Here is a 13524-nt window from a genome sequence, read left to right as displayed (position 1 = left end):
TGAAACCACCTAGTCACCGCTCAGCCAGGCGCTCCACAGCTAAGTGCTCTCCACGCAGGCTCAGTCATCCCGATGACTCTCCCACCCGCGACATGGTCAAGCTATTTGGAGAGAAACGCCTTAGACCTGAGTATTCGAATTGAAGGGGAAGGAGCTTGATCTTTGTTTCAATTAGGCATCGTCCTGCAATGTTCGACTTTGGAGACCATTTAGTGATTGTTCCGTTCCTATATGTCTACCAACCAATACTGTTACCGTTTTTGAGAGACCAAGTAAAGCTCTCTTCGCCTCCGTAGATACACAGTGCACTATCAAATAAATACCGCGACCAGCAGTTCCGGCTCTTAGTCAAAGACTACGAATAGCCAGGTCTTAATACCTCATATGCTGCCCTGAAAAACCACCTTTTATCCAGTGTATATACCGTCTTGTATACGTAAAAGTATAGCAGGGTACATGCACAGGCAGCAGGCTTTCGCTATGCGTTTTTGCCGAGGCGAAGGTGTTCTTCAACGTCCCACAGAGAATCTCCTTCCCCAGAGTGCTGGCAGCCGCCAAAAAGCTCCATGATGGACCAGAACCACCACCTAGCCTGGGTCATTCGTCAAACGAAAGGCGAGCATCCGATTTAGATAAGATAGCAGAAGCTTTGGCGAGGCGAAGGGGCCTCCCCCACTTGCGGCTTACGGGCAAGGTCTCGAAATAATACATCTTGACATGTGTTTCAGTCCAGTAGCCTGGCAGAGCGAGACTTTCATTCCGAGGAGTATGTCATTCTCAGAAGAGAGGGGTATATTATTCTAACTGTCTATTTTTCGGTTATGCTTGACCAACTCTTCGCCGCCCTCAACCGGCAAGCAACTTATCATCAGTCTCAAGAACCTTTTCCTGAACACTTTGATCCTCCTTCTCCCCATTCTTCTTCACTTCCTCCTCCTTGCCCTCCTCCCTTGCTGTCTCCCCATTCCCCGCAGCCTTCAACTTGGCCTTATCCTTCTTACTCAATGACACAGCCCCCTTCGCCATAGCCTCCTTGGGCAAAGGCCGAATAATCGGCTGCACAACCCACCAAGGCCTCTTACACCTCTTCACTGCGCCCCTCGAACTCTCCCCATCCTCCTCCACAACCTCCGCAGCATCGGCCTCCGGACCCAGCACCTCGTCACCCGCAAACATCTCCGCGCCCCGAGCCTCGTACTCAATCAACCCCTCGGCGACCTTCCTCTCCACCATGCTCAAAATTCTCTCGTACGCCTCCAAATCGCCCGCCCGGCTCCGCGCCAACAGGTCCCGCACGTCGGTGTGCTTCGACACAAAGTGCCGCAGCAGATGGAACATGTGCGGCTGCATCGCCGAGTAATTCGGGCTCAACGCCCGGCTCTTGGCAGATTTAGGCCCGTTGGTCACGTCCCGCCTCCTCTTCTTCCGCTCCGGCTCGTCCTGCTCCGCCTCCGCACGATCCATCTCCTCCATCCACGCCGTGTCGTCACCAGGCACAAACAGCGGACGCCGCGAGGGCGGGTCCTGGCCCGCGGCGTACTTGTGCAGGATATCCATGTACCGCCTCATCACCGCGTCGACGCGGTACCCTCCCTTCCCGTCCTTGCCGCGCCAGTACTCCCTCGTCTCGGTCCCGGCTTCCGGCGGTCGGCTGAAGATGGCCGGGTCACTCAGGTTCCCCTCGGCGCTCATGACGCCGTCCGCGCCCGTGGCGTCCAGCGCACGCTGCAGGTCCGCGTGCTGCAGTATATTCCCGTTCGCGAACAGCACCGTCTCAGGCGGCAGCTGACCCCTCAACCACCTGATGGTCTCCCAGTCCGCCAGACCCGTCAGGTGTCCCTTCTGCTCGCGCAGCCGGCCGTGGACCGTGAGGATGGACGCGCCCGCCGCGAGCACGTTGCGCGCGTACGCCAGCGTCGCGGCCCTGGTGTCGAGGATCCGGATCTTGGCCGTCACGGGGATGGGCAGGTTCTTGTGTAGGGTGTTGATGAGCTTGAAGATGAGGTCCTGGTCCTCCTGCAAGAAGGCGCCGTATTTGCCCTTCTTGGCGATGCCTTGCGGGCATCCCAGGTTCAGGTCCACGGCGTCGCAGTAGGGTGCGACCTTGAGCGCGGCGCCGAGGAGAGCATCGGGGTCGTTTGCGCAGAATTGCACAAAGAGGGGTCTGTCGATGGCAGGGTTGCCGTCGAGCCAGGGCTTGGTCGTCGTCGGGTTCATTGCAGTGTCGGTCGCATCGTTCGAGTCGCCGGGTCTGACCGCTTGGAAATGGCACTGGCGGTAGTTTTCCGTGTCTTTGTACAATCGCGCATGGAACATAGGCGTGTAGGCCACCAGGTTCTTCTGCTCGGACGCCGGGATGAACGACCGGCTCAGCATTCGCCATGCCTATCGAAAACCATTAGCAACCCCGTTCCCAGACAATGTCTCTTCGCACCACGAGCTTCTTAGGGCGAAAAGAGAAAACCTACAAATTCAGATTGATCCACCATAGGTGCAAGTATATACTTTGGACTTCCGATGCTCTCATAAAATGCCCGCCCGTGCAGCTTCGGTCTGGTCGCGGCCGCAGATGCTGATGCTCCGGCCTCAAGCCCCGCGGTCGGGGCCTCTGTCGTTGTCGCCATTCTTCTCGTCGAGGTCAAGAATCGGGCGAACCGGGTTGTCTGAGACGTCCGGAGCCTCCAGAGCTTGAGAAACCCCTCCAGGATTTCGACTGTAACTGAAGAAAAGGATAAAAGACTCCTGATGACTAGGTAGCCCAATTTGTCATCGCACGCTCGACTGAATCCCGTCTTGACGTTTACTGCGACTCTGTATACTTTAGCTTGTGATGGAAGAAATTTTTGGTTGAGCCTTGCACACTCACAGAGTGCGAGGCTGAGAAACCCCAGATGGGAAGCTCTACCTGATTGGGTGGGATCATGGGCCCAGTGTTTCCCCCACGCATGGAACCCAAGGTAAGGAAGTGCGAGGGAAGCCACTGTCACCTATAGCAAATGACGTCGTCCCACCGATCAAGCAGAAACGTTCTGCGGAGACAAGTACCTGACACCGCGGCTTCTCAAGGCTCATCTGGCTCTAGTGCTGAGACGGTGTGTCAGACCATTCATGACACACGCAACCCAACAAAGGATTGCTTGCGTAGGACGGGGCTTTTCACATGCAAACTTTTCACCATGCACGCTCGCTCGCTCGCTCTAGTCCGCTCTAAACTATTCAATTCGCTGGAGCGGTCGATACCAGCATCGAGACCTCGCTGAGACTAATCTGTTCTTTTGGAAGAAAAAAGCCACACTCTATTCCGCCTCCTCATGACCCGACGAACTTTGAAGGCGACGTAACTCGAAGAGAACCGACAGGTAACGAAAAGTCCTTTAATCCCTTACAAAACAAATATCGAAACACTAAAACTCGACCTAGTGTCAAGTATGTGTGTGTGTGAGTGATGCCATCTTTTCAGAAATCCGCATCTAGTTCGTCAGAGGACTTTAGCCCATCTGATAAAGTGTAAGAGGTCAACGCTATTATCGCCATCATGTCCTCGAGGTCCGTGTGATTGCTGCTCAAATGCAAACAGGCCATCGGCCCGTAGTCTGCACTGACTGGCCTACTGCAAGGCTGTCCCGTCCGGCCGCCGTCTTCGTATACCTCCAACCCCTTGTGGAAATAGTTAAAAAAGAGAAAAAAAGAATTAATTGATAAAGGGCGGCCGGGCAAGGCTTCTCAGTCAGGCAAGAAAAATGCTGTCGAGTGACGATAGTAAACGCCCTGACACCGTACGATGCTGTTCCTAACGCCGTCGAATGGTAAATGTAGTTCAAATACATGATTGAGGGGTTGGTGCCCGTCATCAAGAAGCAAAAGTGGTGAGATTCCGTCTTGCAGGCGTAGCCGTCGTTAGAAGAAGTGTGTGTAAATCTTGGAGTTTTCGTGAACTTCCATTTCCTGTGAGCAGTTAGCGATGCATCAATCTGTGATGTCAAGATCAGCACGTACCATCTTGAATGTGTTGAGCTCCTCCTTGATCTGCTGGGCAAGCATCGGCGTCAGGCGATTGCAGGTAGCAATTTCGCCCCTACGATCATATTCGCCGCTGGGCCAAGTGTCGTGGAAGACAATTCTTGGCGAGAAAGTTGCGTTCCTCTTGGCGGAGCCCGAAGGCGTTCCTGGGGCACTCTTGGTGTCCTGGCGAAGCCTCAAGGCAGTCATGAAGTAGTCTTCGTTACCGATGGCTACAGATCCGGAACGCTTATGGCCCTGAGCCTCGTCATTTGGCGTGCTAGGTGCGGTTGAGATGGGAGAATCGGCGACGTTCGGGATTGCGGGCAACTCGAAGTTGGATCGCGGGTCACGAGCAGGGCTGCCTGATCTGTTGTGCTTTAGAATGCCTTTCCTGACAGCAGCAAGCACCTCGGCACGCTCCTTGTCACCATCGACAATGCTCTTTCGCCTCGCGCTATCGGTACCTGAACTTCCAGCACGCTCCGAAACCATGCTAGGGGTATTCGAAATATCCAAGGAGTTGCGTTCCAGATGAGGAAACCCAGTGCCACCGCCGTTCTGTGCATGAGGATCAGCGTTGACATTGACTCTCTCGGCTTCAACGGTAACCATCGACACGGCAGCCTGGCTGGCTTCTGGGGTCAGCGCATCTGCTGCCGGGACGCCAATGACGGACTTTGGCCGGAAGAGGCCGACGAGGTTACGAGTGCTCTTCTTCATGCCACGACCCATCTTACGGATCATGATTGAGGCAGACGATGCGGTGGACGAAATGGAGAGGTTGTCGGTGGAGCTGGAGAATAGCCTTCCGCCATAGATATTGTTCCCGATGCCCCCTTCCTCCTGCTTCTTCGCGATGGCGGCCTGTTCTGCATCGTAGATTTCGGCCGCTGTCGGCTCCTTGTGCAATCTGGTCGGATCAGACACACTATTTTCGTCGATAGTAGGTTCGGGACCGGCGGCCTTTTTGAAATCGGCCGCGCTGCCAAATGAGAAGGCTCTGCGCAACCGCGATGTCTTGCTCTTGGATTTTGTACTCTTCTGGTTAATCGCAGCCAAATGCTGGGCTGCGGGGCTGCTAGCGTTGTTGCTGTTGGACGCAGTCGTGCTCTGAGACAAGACCTGTTGCGGAGCATTGCCCAGAGAGGAAGGTGGTTTTTGGGGACTCGAGTCGGTCGCCATGGTCACCGGCTTTGAGAGAGGAGAGGGAGTAGACTGCCTCTTGGCCGCATCTGACGATGAGCTACGTGGAGGAATATTCACGAGTTTAGGATAATCTTGCTTTGAAGAGCCATCATCCAAGTGTGAAGGAGTTGAAGAGGAAGAGGGGTTGCCCGTGGGGGTGGGTACGCTGCGGTTGGCAGACTGGTGGAAATAACCTTGTTAGCGATGGAACACTTGAGGATGGCTGGGCCGGTGCGTGATTGGGCAATCGAATGAAGGGATGAGGCGGAGACAGAGCGCCTCCAGCGACACCGCAAAAACCGGGAGTGACGACTTACCGAAGATGGTCTGGAATGGCTGCTGCGGCTCGATGCGAGGCTTTCAGCGCTGCCATTGCGGACATGCATGTTGTTGTCGGCGGGAGGTGCAAGACTGGAGACGATGCGAAGTGTCTTTTCGCTGTTTTTGGGAGTTGGCACGCGATCGGAACGGGAGGAATCTTCCGGGTGAGAGAATTCCTGTGGGGTTAGCGGCTTGGGATAATCGGCAGAATCAAGCGAGTGCATGCTGCGCCGCCTGAGTCGCTTGCTGTCTTCTGCACTTTGTTGTTGACTTATTTGCATGTCATCAACCGCACCATAATAACTGTTTGGTCTGCTCTGGAAGGACGGGTTCCGGCTTCGCACTGACGCGTTCTTTTGCTCATCATTGTACAAATGACTAACAGTCGCCATGCCTGAGCCTGACGGGGCGCTAGTCTGGCGAGGTTGTTGTTGCTGGAGAGCCGGGCGCCGGTACCTATCAGGCGTCGTCTTAGTCCCAGCGGTCTGAGCGAATGTCATTTGCTGTGTCGTGTTGCCTGCCAAATACGCCGACTGTGGCCTCGGGGCCTGTGAATTTGTGCGAGCAGCAGGAATGCCCGAATCGTCCCTCGAACCTCCTTTGCTCGTTCCCATACCGTGATTGTAGCCAACGTTTGATACTGAAGAGCTTCCTCCGTGACGCGCGCCTTGCGTCGGTACCGCAGGTGAAGATGCCGTGCGGTATCCGTTGCCATATTGCTGCCACTGGTTGTTGGTGTTCAAACTCGGGGTGCTGGTGAAAGCGTAGGGCTGGATTGGGGCATTACTACCGCGATACACGGCGGAACCTGAAAAGTTCCTCTGCGATTGTTGAGCAGCCATGTATTGCTGGTTCGCCTGGGCCTGTGTTGGGACCATGTTGCCTGAGGGTCTCGACTGGAGAGTGGTAACAGTGGTGGTCTGCTGGGGATACGTTTGAACCAGCGCGGCCATATTCCAAGGAGCCGTCGAGAAGAAAGAGTGGCGAACAAGCAGTCCTTCACCGGTCCTATGTTCGGGCAAGTTGCTCGAGTTCGAAGCACGGCTAGATTGTCTTACTCAAAGGGAGGGTGAAGACGGGTGATAGCGGAGCCGAGCGGTTTGCTGGCCGGATGTGCAGAATACTGAACGAAGCAGGTAAGTTAGCAAGGCTCTTTCAACTCGAGTTTGATGTCGGCATCAGACGCCCAGCAGGCCTGGCGGATGGCTGGCTGCTGTCATACGTATGGCACGACAGGAAAACGGCCGCCGGCAAGAGTCAAGGTACGAATCTAACGAACCTTTTTTTGCTTTCTCTTTTATACGAAGGTAGGAAATGGAAGAATGGTTATTCTGTCCCAAAAACGACTGACTTCTTTCTCGAAGGAAGGAAGCTGTGGTGGAAACAGATAGCGATTGTGGAAACGAAGGTCGCCTGCGGCCAGGGGTTACAGCGAGAGTATCGTCGTACTGAGAATAAAGATGATGGTTTGCTTCTCCCGCGAAGGGGCTGTTGAAGAGCACTCGTACGAGACGATGTAAAATTCGACCAAAGGGAGGCAAGATCAAGTGTCACCGAGACAACTCGAAGCAAAGCTAGCAGTCGACCGGGAACATGGAGATATGAAGCACTCGTATCCGGCTCGAAATCGCAGCTAGAGAATCGTCGGGGACGGGTCAAGGTGGTGACGAGTCAGCCACGCAAGCCTGAAGCTCGTCTTGTAATCGGGGTTTGAGATGGAGGGTGTCTCGAGATTTCGGGTCACAAAAAGAAGTTGCAGTCGTTCAGCGTGGAGAGGGTGCGGTTTGTGTTCGTGTTTTTTTCGGTTGCTTTCTTTTCTTCCTTACTCTTGGAAGGACGAACGGGCGACACGTGGAAAGGAAAGAAGGCAGAAGTAACGGAGATGCAAAAGGCGATTCAGGGGTGACAACGAGGAGACGGGGGAAGAGACGATGGATCCAAGTCGGGAAGGGGACCCTGAGAGTCAGGCAGCCTCTTGGGTATTCCGTTAATTGTTTTGGGGGAAGGGAAAAGGGGGTACGTTGGTGATGTGGGTTGAGATTTAGAGGAACGACGGTGGAATTGGGGGCAGAGAGGCGTCGGACGGGAGAAGAATAGAAGGAAGAAGGGGGAAAGAAAGGGAAGAGAAGAGACGGGATATTTTTTGAGGGGATACAGAGAGAGCAAGTCGGGTGTGGTGAGAGGGAATTCCCAGGAGGAGAGGAGGAGAAGGAGGTTTCTCTCAGGCAAAATGGCGGTTCGGGGTGGGCAGGCGCAGTGAAGGGTCGAAATGGAGATTGCCAAATGGGAAGGTTTTTGGTATCGTACCGATGGCCCATGGTGCTGCATTGGTCTGCTGGAGCCAGGCGACGATGGAGTTCCACTTTCCTGGAGACCATAATACTGCGTACACAGTACACAGTACTCCGTACCTAGTGCAGGAAATGGATCATAAAAGTACCCACGCCGCCCGTTTATGCGGGCAGAAATACATGCAATGTGCTTCCATTGCTTGTAAATGCACAATCCACCGCGGCCTTGATCCTAGGCAGGTCCCCTACCCTTGATCCCATGTACCCTGTGTTTTTTGTTACGGCAGACTGGGTGCCCCGGTTCAACGCCATCGTATCTGACTGGTCCAGTCTAGTCTTGCAAGTGCGGTTCAATGTACGGACACTTTTCCTCTCCTAACCATCCGTAGGACATTGAGGAACATTTCGGCATCCTATCTGCTCGTTGACTTTCTACAACTTGACTCTCAACTTCCTACAGTGCCTGCTTTGAGAAATAAAAGTATAAGAAGTACACACAGAACAGCTTATGTCAACATGATGGGCAAAAGGTCAGTTGTACTTGCTCCAGCATCCACTTAGGTGAGATATCACACGGCAGGCCATCAACGTATCAGTGTATTAGCTGGTGAGAGGTTCAGTTGCTGAGGACTCAGGAGAGAGCCCCCTTCCATGTATCAATGTACTGAGGAAGGTAGGTAGGAATCGAGGATATGTAGCCATGTGTGAGACTGTACCGTTCCCCTTGTTATTCTCTTCTTTCCCCATGACACTTGCTCACAGGGCGGACCCCCAAAATCTCCCCCGAAAATAACCCAAACAGGAAAGGCCAGGACGCGTCCCTTGATCTCATGGGAAGGACGTGAGGACGTATTTCTACGCAGTAGTCGGCTTGGAGAATTTTGGCAATCTGTCATTGGGCGGATGAACGAAATGCGGCAAATCACAACCACGCTACCCCTTGCTCCTAAGTGACTGAAATGCCCGCCGCGCTCAGAGTGCCACGAGTGCCTCCTTCCCGTGTGCCTGGTGTCCCAAATGAGGAAGCCCCAAGGGATTCGGGAAACAACAAAAAACACAGCCACAACATTCAATCCAGCACTTACCGTGCCGGCCCACCATTGCCGCGCGCCCGTCCCTATTCACTACTACTTCGTAAAGGTAATGTACGGGGTAACTGCTCACTTTTTTACGTACTCGGGTGGGTAAGGTAGCCCTTGAGGCTTTAGCATCACCAGAAAGATGGCAAAGGTGCAAAAGCAAGAGCTACAACAACCACATACTCCCTAAGGAACGCAAAAAACCATACGAATGCTCAACATGATCATCTTAACTCTTGTGTATGCAGAGAACACCACCGTTACCTGCAACCGCCATTCCCATGCGGCACCGGGCATAGGTCCGGGCACTGTCAGAGGAGAAAGATGGGATGCTCGAGCTCAAAGATGCAACACCGCCTCGGAAACTTGTTTAACGCGCAACGTCGATCCATCGCGCGTTAAACAATCGTCCAAAGAGGTGGAAACGAAACGCCCAGCTCTCGAAGGCCTTCCCCTCAACGTTTACGCTCCAAAGCTCGCCCGTGCTAGATTATCCGACCTCACACTGCCGAGTCTTCACGGTAGCCGTACGCCTCTTCAGCCTCCCTCGCTAGAGGACCCTTACGCTTGGTACACGACAGCACGGTATGGATGTACAAGCTACTCAAGTGCCCAAGTGCTCAAGTGCTGAAATCCAGCGGAGAGCCAGTTCTTCGGGATCGAGGCACACGCACACGCACACATACCCAAACCTACTGGGCTCTAGACTCCCACACGATGGGACGAAATGCAGATTCTTCGGCTCGACCAATGTCATCAGCCCATCAGCAGATCCCACCAAGGGACGCATGTATACATAATACCTAGATGCTTTCGCACTTTTGTCTAGACCGTCTGGATTCACCAGCTACAAAATTTACCTAGGTCGTCGATGCATCTCTCGGCGGACTAGACGACAGACCGCCACGGCGGTACAACAACATGCCTCGCCAACAATCCCAGCCAATCACCATCTGGTTCGCCTCAATCTTGTCTCTGGAACTGTCTCTCCCCCTTCTGCAGTGCAGTCTGCGGCGCGGGTACAGTCGTCAGTCACCGGTTACGTGTGATAATCGGCGGATACGAAGGGGCAGAAGGGAACGCTTCTCCGTATTCAACTTCACAAAGTACCCCACCATGGTGGCTTTGCCATGCTAGAGGTGGTGAGGTAATGCTACCTGCATATCGGAAGGGATGGCGTCCCCTGCCTGTTTTCGACAGGGAAAAAATTGCAGGGCCACTTCACCAACCTGCTCTGTCCACCCTCCGCCTCCCACCCCACGAGCAAGAGACAAGGCCAATTCGTTCGACTTGTGCGAGCATCTGGGAGACTGGAGCATACTGGACTTATTGCCGCCGCACTTGATCCAAAAGGCCTGGGCGTCCGGGTGGTCACCGACAGGGAGAAGTAAGATAGGGGGGGGGGGAGAAGCCGTTCGTGATGGACTCCGCAGGTTGGCGACATCAGCAACACCCTTACCAACAAACCCGGAAAACGTGATTTATATCCGAACCTCGACGCCTTGCAGAAAGAAGGCAGATATGCCGTGTGATTTTGTCTTATCCACGGTCTCCAGGAGACGCTCTCGGTGCCGCTCGGGCAATCGACCGTTGACTTCATATATACGCGCACTGTACTCTGTATTCACAACAGTAATACCGCACACGCACATAGTAGTGATACAATCGCCCACGCTCACTAGGCTGTACCCCGACCTGCCCGATTGATACATTCAATCGGCCGCTCTTGACAGCGCTGATGACGTTGGCTAGAGCTCAGCCTCCGATCTGATCTGATCTTGAGGCTTGTTGATATTGCAATGTTCATGACCTCACTTGAGCTTCCCTTCTTTACTCCTTCATTCTTTCATACATACTCGCTCTTCCTGCTCTTCCTTTGACTTTGAGCCTTAGCTCGCTTTTTTACACTATATTTAGTCCACTGCGAGAGATCAGCCAGGGGTCCACAAGACAAGTCGTCGACCAACGACCAACGGGTCGCCAGTGGCACAGAAGCGGCGGGCAATGGAGAGACATTCGAGGTATGTTGTACGTGGGATGCACGAGCACTTACATGCAAAGGGGCAACGCTATGAGCGGCCCACTACGTACATGTACTTCTCGCACTGCAGGTGGCGGCGACAGCTACACACAGTACCGGCAAGCAGAACAAGCACAACACGCACACACGAGATTCTCACAGGCTATCGGACGGATTCTTGTTGGCAACGACAACGGGGATGAGGTGGAAACGACGCTAGCAGGCTACAGATTAGCATGCTCGCTAACAGGCCATAATCGCTTCTCGTGGCGATGCGGCGGCGGCGTTGCGGCCCCTACAAACTTTCCGGCGCCCCTGCCGATGAGATATGATGTGCTCGCATGCTAGGAATCTAGCAGGAAGCTGGAGGATGTGAGACGAGATCAAGTTCGTAAAGATACAAATGCGGAACATCCGATCCAACAAACCCGCACAAGTGCGAATTTAAAGGAAGCCAGAGTACGCATGCAGATACCGCTCCGATGCGGCTCTCAGCCTGTATCATGCGACGGGCACCTTTGAGATACAAAGAGCTGCTTTGAATTGTGGTGAAATGAGGCAGGCATCTCTTGCTGGGGAAGGCCAACGGACAGCCCCTGCTAATTTTCCGTACTCCGCATCGCAAGCTATTCGTACGGATAGAAGCTCATGCTTTGGAAATGAAGGGAAGGTTTTCCGTCAGCAACCACCGAAACAAGTCAGGACCCGCCAGCATGACGAACAAGGAGACGCCCCGTCGCAAGCAATTTGCTTCTGACTGCGAATGCTCTTTGCTATGCAACGCACAAACTCCAAATGGTTGACAGACACTTCAGCCCTGCGGTGCAAGCTATTTAAGTGTATTCGAGAACAAATGGGGCCCCTGGAGCAAAGCATGAAGTTGTTGCACAGAGGGAGTGCGGATACCCAGAGCACAACTACCTATTTTTTGCAGCTCATGTTGTTTTTCCATTCCATCTACGCATTGATCTCGAGATTTGCCATGCTCAGCCAGGGAGCACTTAATTACCATGGATGATGCGCCCATGCCCGTGGTCCTAGGCTGCTTTGCTGGGCTTTTGCAAAACTCGAACAAGTCTGTTCACAGACGATGCATCCAAGCACCGCACCAGGTCATCGCTCAATTTCTCGATGCTGAAGTAAGCATACAGGGTCAAGGTTGGTCAGAAGATCAGATCATGTCCGACCGGATCTTGAGCGGCATCGGACAAGATTGCAGGACAACGGCAAAGGTGGAGTGTGGACAAGAAGTTGAATACATGACCGGCATTCAGTTTTCGAGCACAGTTGTCAGTCAGTATTCCGGGCGGATATCTACCCTGGCTACGCCGCCGCAGCCGTTGCTTCTCATCCGCTTCTCTGATTGCTGGCGCTGATTGGCATCAACATCGTTGACGTCTGTGCCTAGCAGGAAGCTTCACCTAGGGCAAAGACAATTACCAAGATGCTTCGCAGGCAATGACCTTGGCCGAGAACGTCTGAAAGGGAGGCCGTAGGAGCCGACGGCTCGCACCTACTGCAGGCGCGAGGCAAAGCCCAAGCCAGGTGACGGGTGATTGATCAAGGGTGACTCGATCATCTCGACAGAAACGAGCCGCTGTCTGCTTGAAACGACAGTCCCAAACGCCGATGCTTCAACGCGTGCGGTATGTGATTTCGATGTTGACAGGTGCTTCCTTGCCAGTAGAACTCTATTGGGTATGGAAACGCTTGCGGTCACCACTACCACCCGGAGCTTGGAGGAAAGGGATTCCTTCTGTCTCAACCTGCAAAGACGGCACGACAGAGTTCGGACATGCATGGCTCTGGCAGTTGTCTCGCTCGTCCGGTCTTGCGAGTTTGGCGGTCCAAAGGCTCATGCCTTCCGTCAAGTTTCCATCATCCTCGACATACTTTCGGCAGCTTCCAGCTACATCTTCTCCACGAGTCCAGGCCTACACTACCTTAATCAGAATTGAGGTGTTACTTTCAGCTTGTCTGTCTGGAGCAAAGCCTCCGCGGGAATTATGAAAGATTTCCGACTACACCCCAGTCCCTGTCCCCGACATCTCATGGGCAGACTTCCTGGATCTCAGTCGCCAAATCTTTTCTCCTTTCGCGGCTTCGCCAGACTTGAACTTTCTCTCTATTGTTGGACTCGATCATGACGCTACCTTGAAGCTGCGCACCGGCATAGAAACAAGCTCACCTGCAGCCTCCACTGACAGAAACCCCATCCGCAATGCGAGTCTATCTCTGCCCGTATGGACTGTTAGGAGGGCTTGAAGGGCCGTCAATCAACTCGACTGGACATTCCAACCAACAAACCATCTCGATGTACGGCTACATATTCACTATCAAGCCCCAGGAGTACGGAGCACTCGCCGCCCTCTCCCGCGAGTATGACCCGATCTGGCAGAACATCACCGAAAGGGGCCGCCGCTCCCTCTCGGAACCTCAGTACTCGATGACGCGGGCATATCGGTCGTCGGCAACGTATCAGGCCAGTCAAGCCGGGCCACATCTACAGAGACAGCATTGTCTAGCAATTACATGTGCAGGGTCGCAAGCCTGCGCGGATTAGCTCGAGTCTTGAATATGCTAACCTCAGATCTGATGCTTCTTAAGAGACTTTATTATACCGAAC

General features: G+C 53.7%; 3 protein-coding genes across 3 annotated transcripts; 1 reads left to right on the top strand and 2 right to left on the bottom strand.

Annotated features, from left to right (window-relative positions):
- Nucleotides 1-659: 659 nt before the first annotated feature.
- BDZ83DRAFT_614319 (dihydrouridine synthase-domain-containing protein) lies at nt 660-2490 on the bottom strand. The gene has a single exon (XM_060507827.1). It carries the CDS (start codon nt 2374-2376, stop codon nt 847-849), a length of 1530 nt encoding a protein of 509 aa, XP_060366968.1. The 5' UTR covers nt 2377-2490; the 3' UTR covers nt 660-846.
- Nucleotides 2491-3613: 1123 nt separating this feature from the next.
- On the bottom strand, nt 3614-6944 carry BDZ83DRAFT_230598 (uncharacterized protein). Its single transcript, XM_060501806.1, has 3 exons — nt 6788-6944; nt 5505-6631; nt 3614-5367 (listed from the first exon to the last, which is right to left on the bottom strand). The coding sequence occupies exons 2-3, from the start codon at nt 6459-6461 to the stop codon at nt 3967-3969; spliced, it is 2358 nt and encodes a 785-aa protein (XP_060366967.1). The 5' UTR covers nt 6462-6631; nt 6788-6944; the 3' UTR covers nt 3614-3966.
- Nucleotides 6945-9627: 2683 nt separating this feature from the next.
- Nucleotides 9628-10298, top strand: BDZ83DRAFT_614314 (uncharacterized protein). The gene has a single exon (XM_060507826.1). It carries the CDS (start codon nt 9800-9802, stop codon nt 10013-10015), a length of 216 nt encoding a protein of 71 aa, XP_060366966.1. The 5' UTR covers nt 9628-9799; the 3' UTR covers nt 10016-10298.
- The last annotated feature ends 3226 nt before the right edge of the window (nt 10299-13524 follow it).

This window comes from Colletotrichum acutatum (assembly GCF_030867785.1).
Source record: "Colletotrichum acutatum strain CBS 112980 chromosome Unknown BDZ83scaffold_28, whole genome shotgun sequence".
In the NCBI taxonomy this organism is placed as follows: Eukaryota; Fungi; Ascomycota; class Sordariomycetes; order Glomerellales; family Glomerellaceae; genus Colletotrichum; species Colletotrichum acutatum.
Note: the sequence above shows the minus strand (reverse complement) of the source record. Positions and strands in the feature narration are given on the sequence as shown.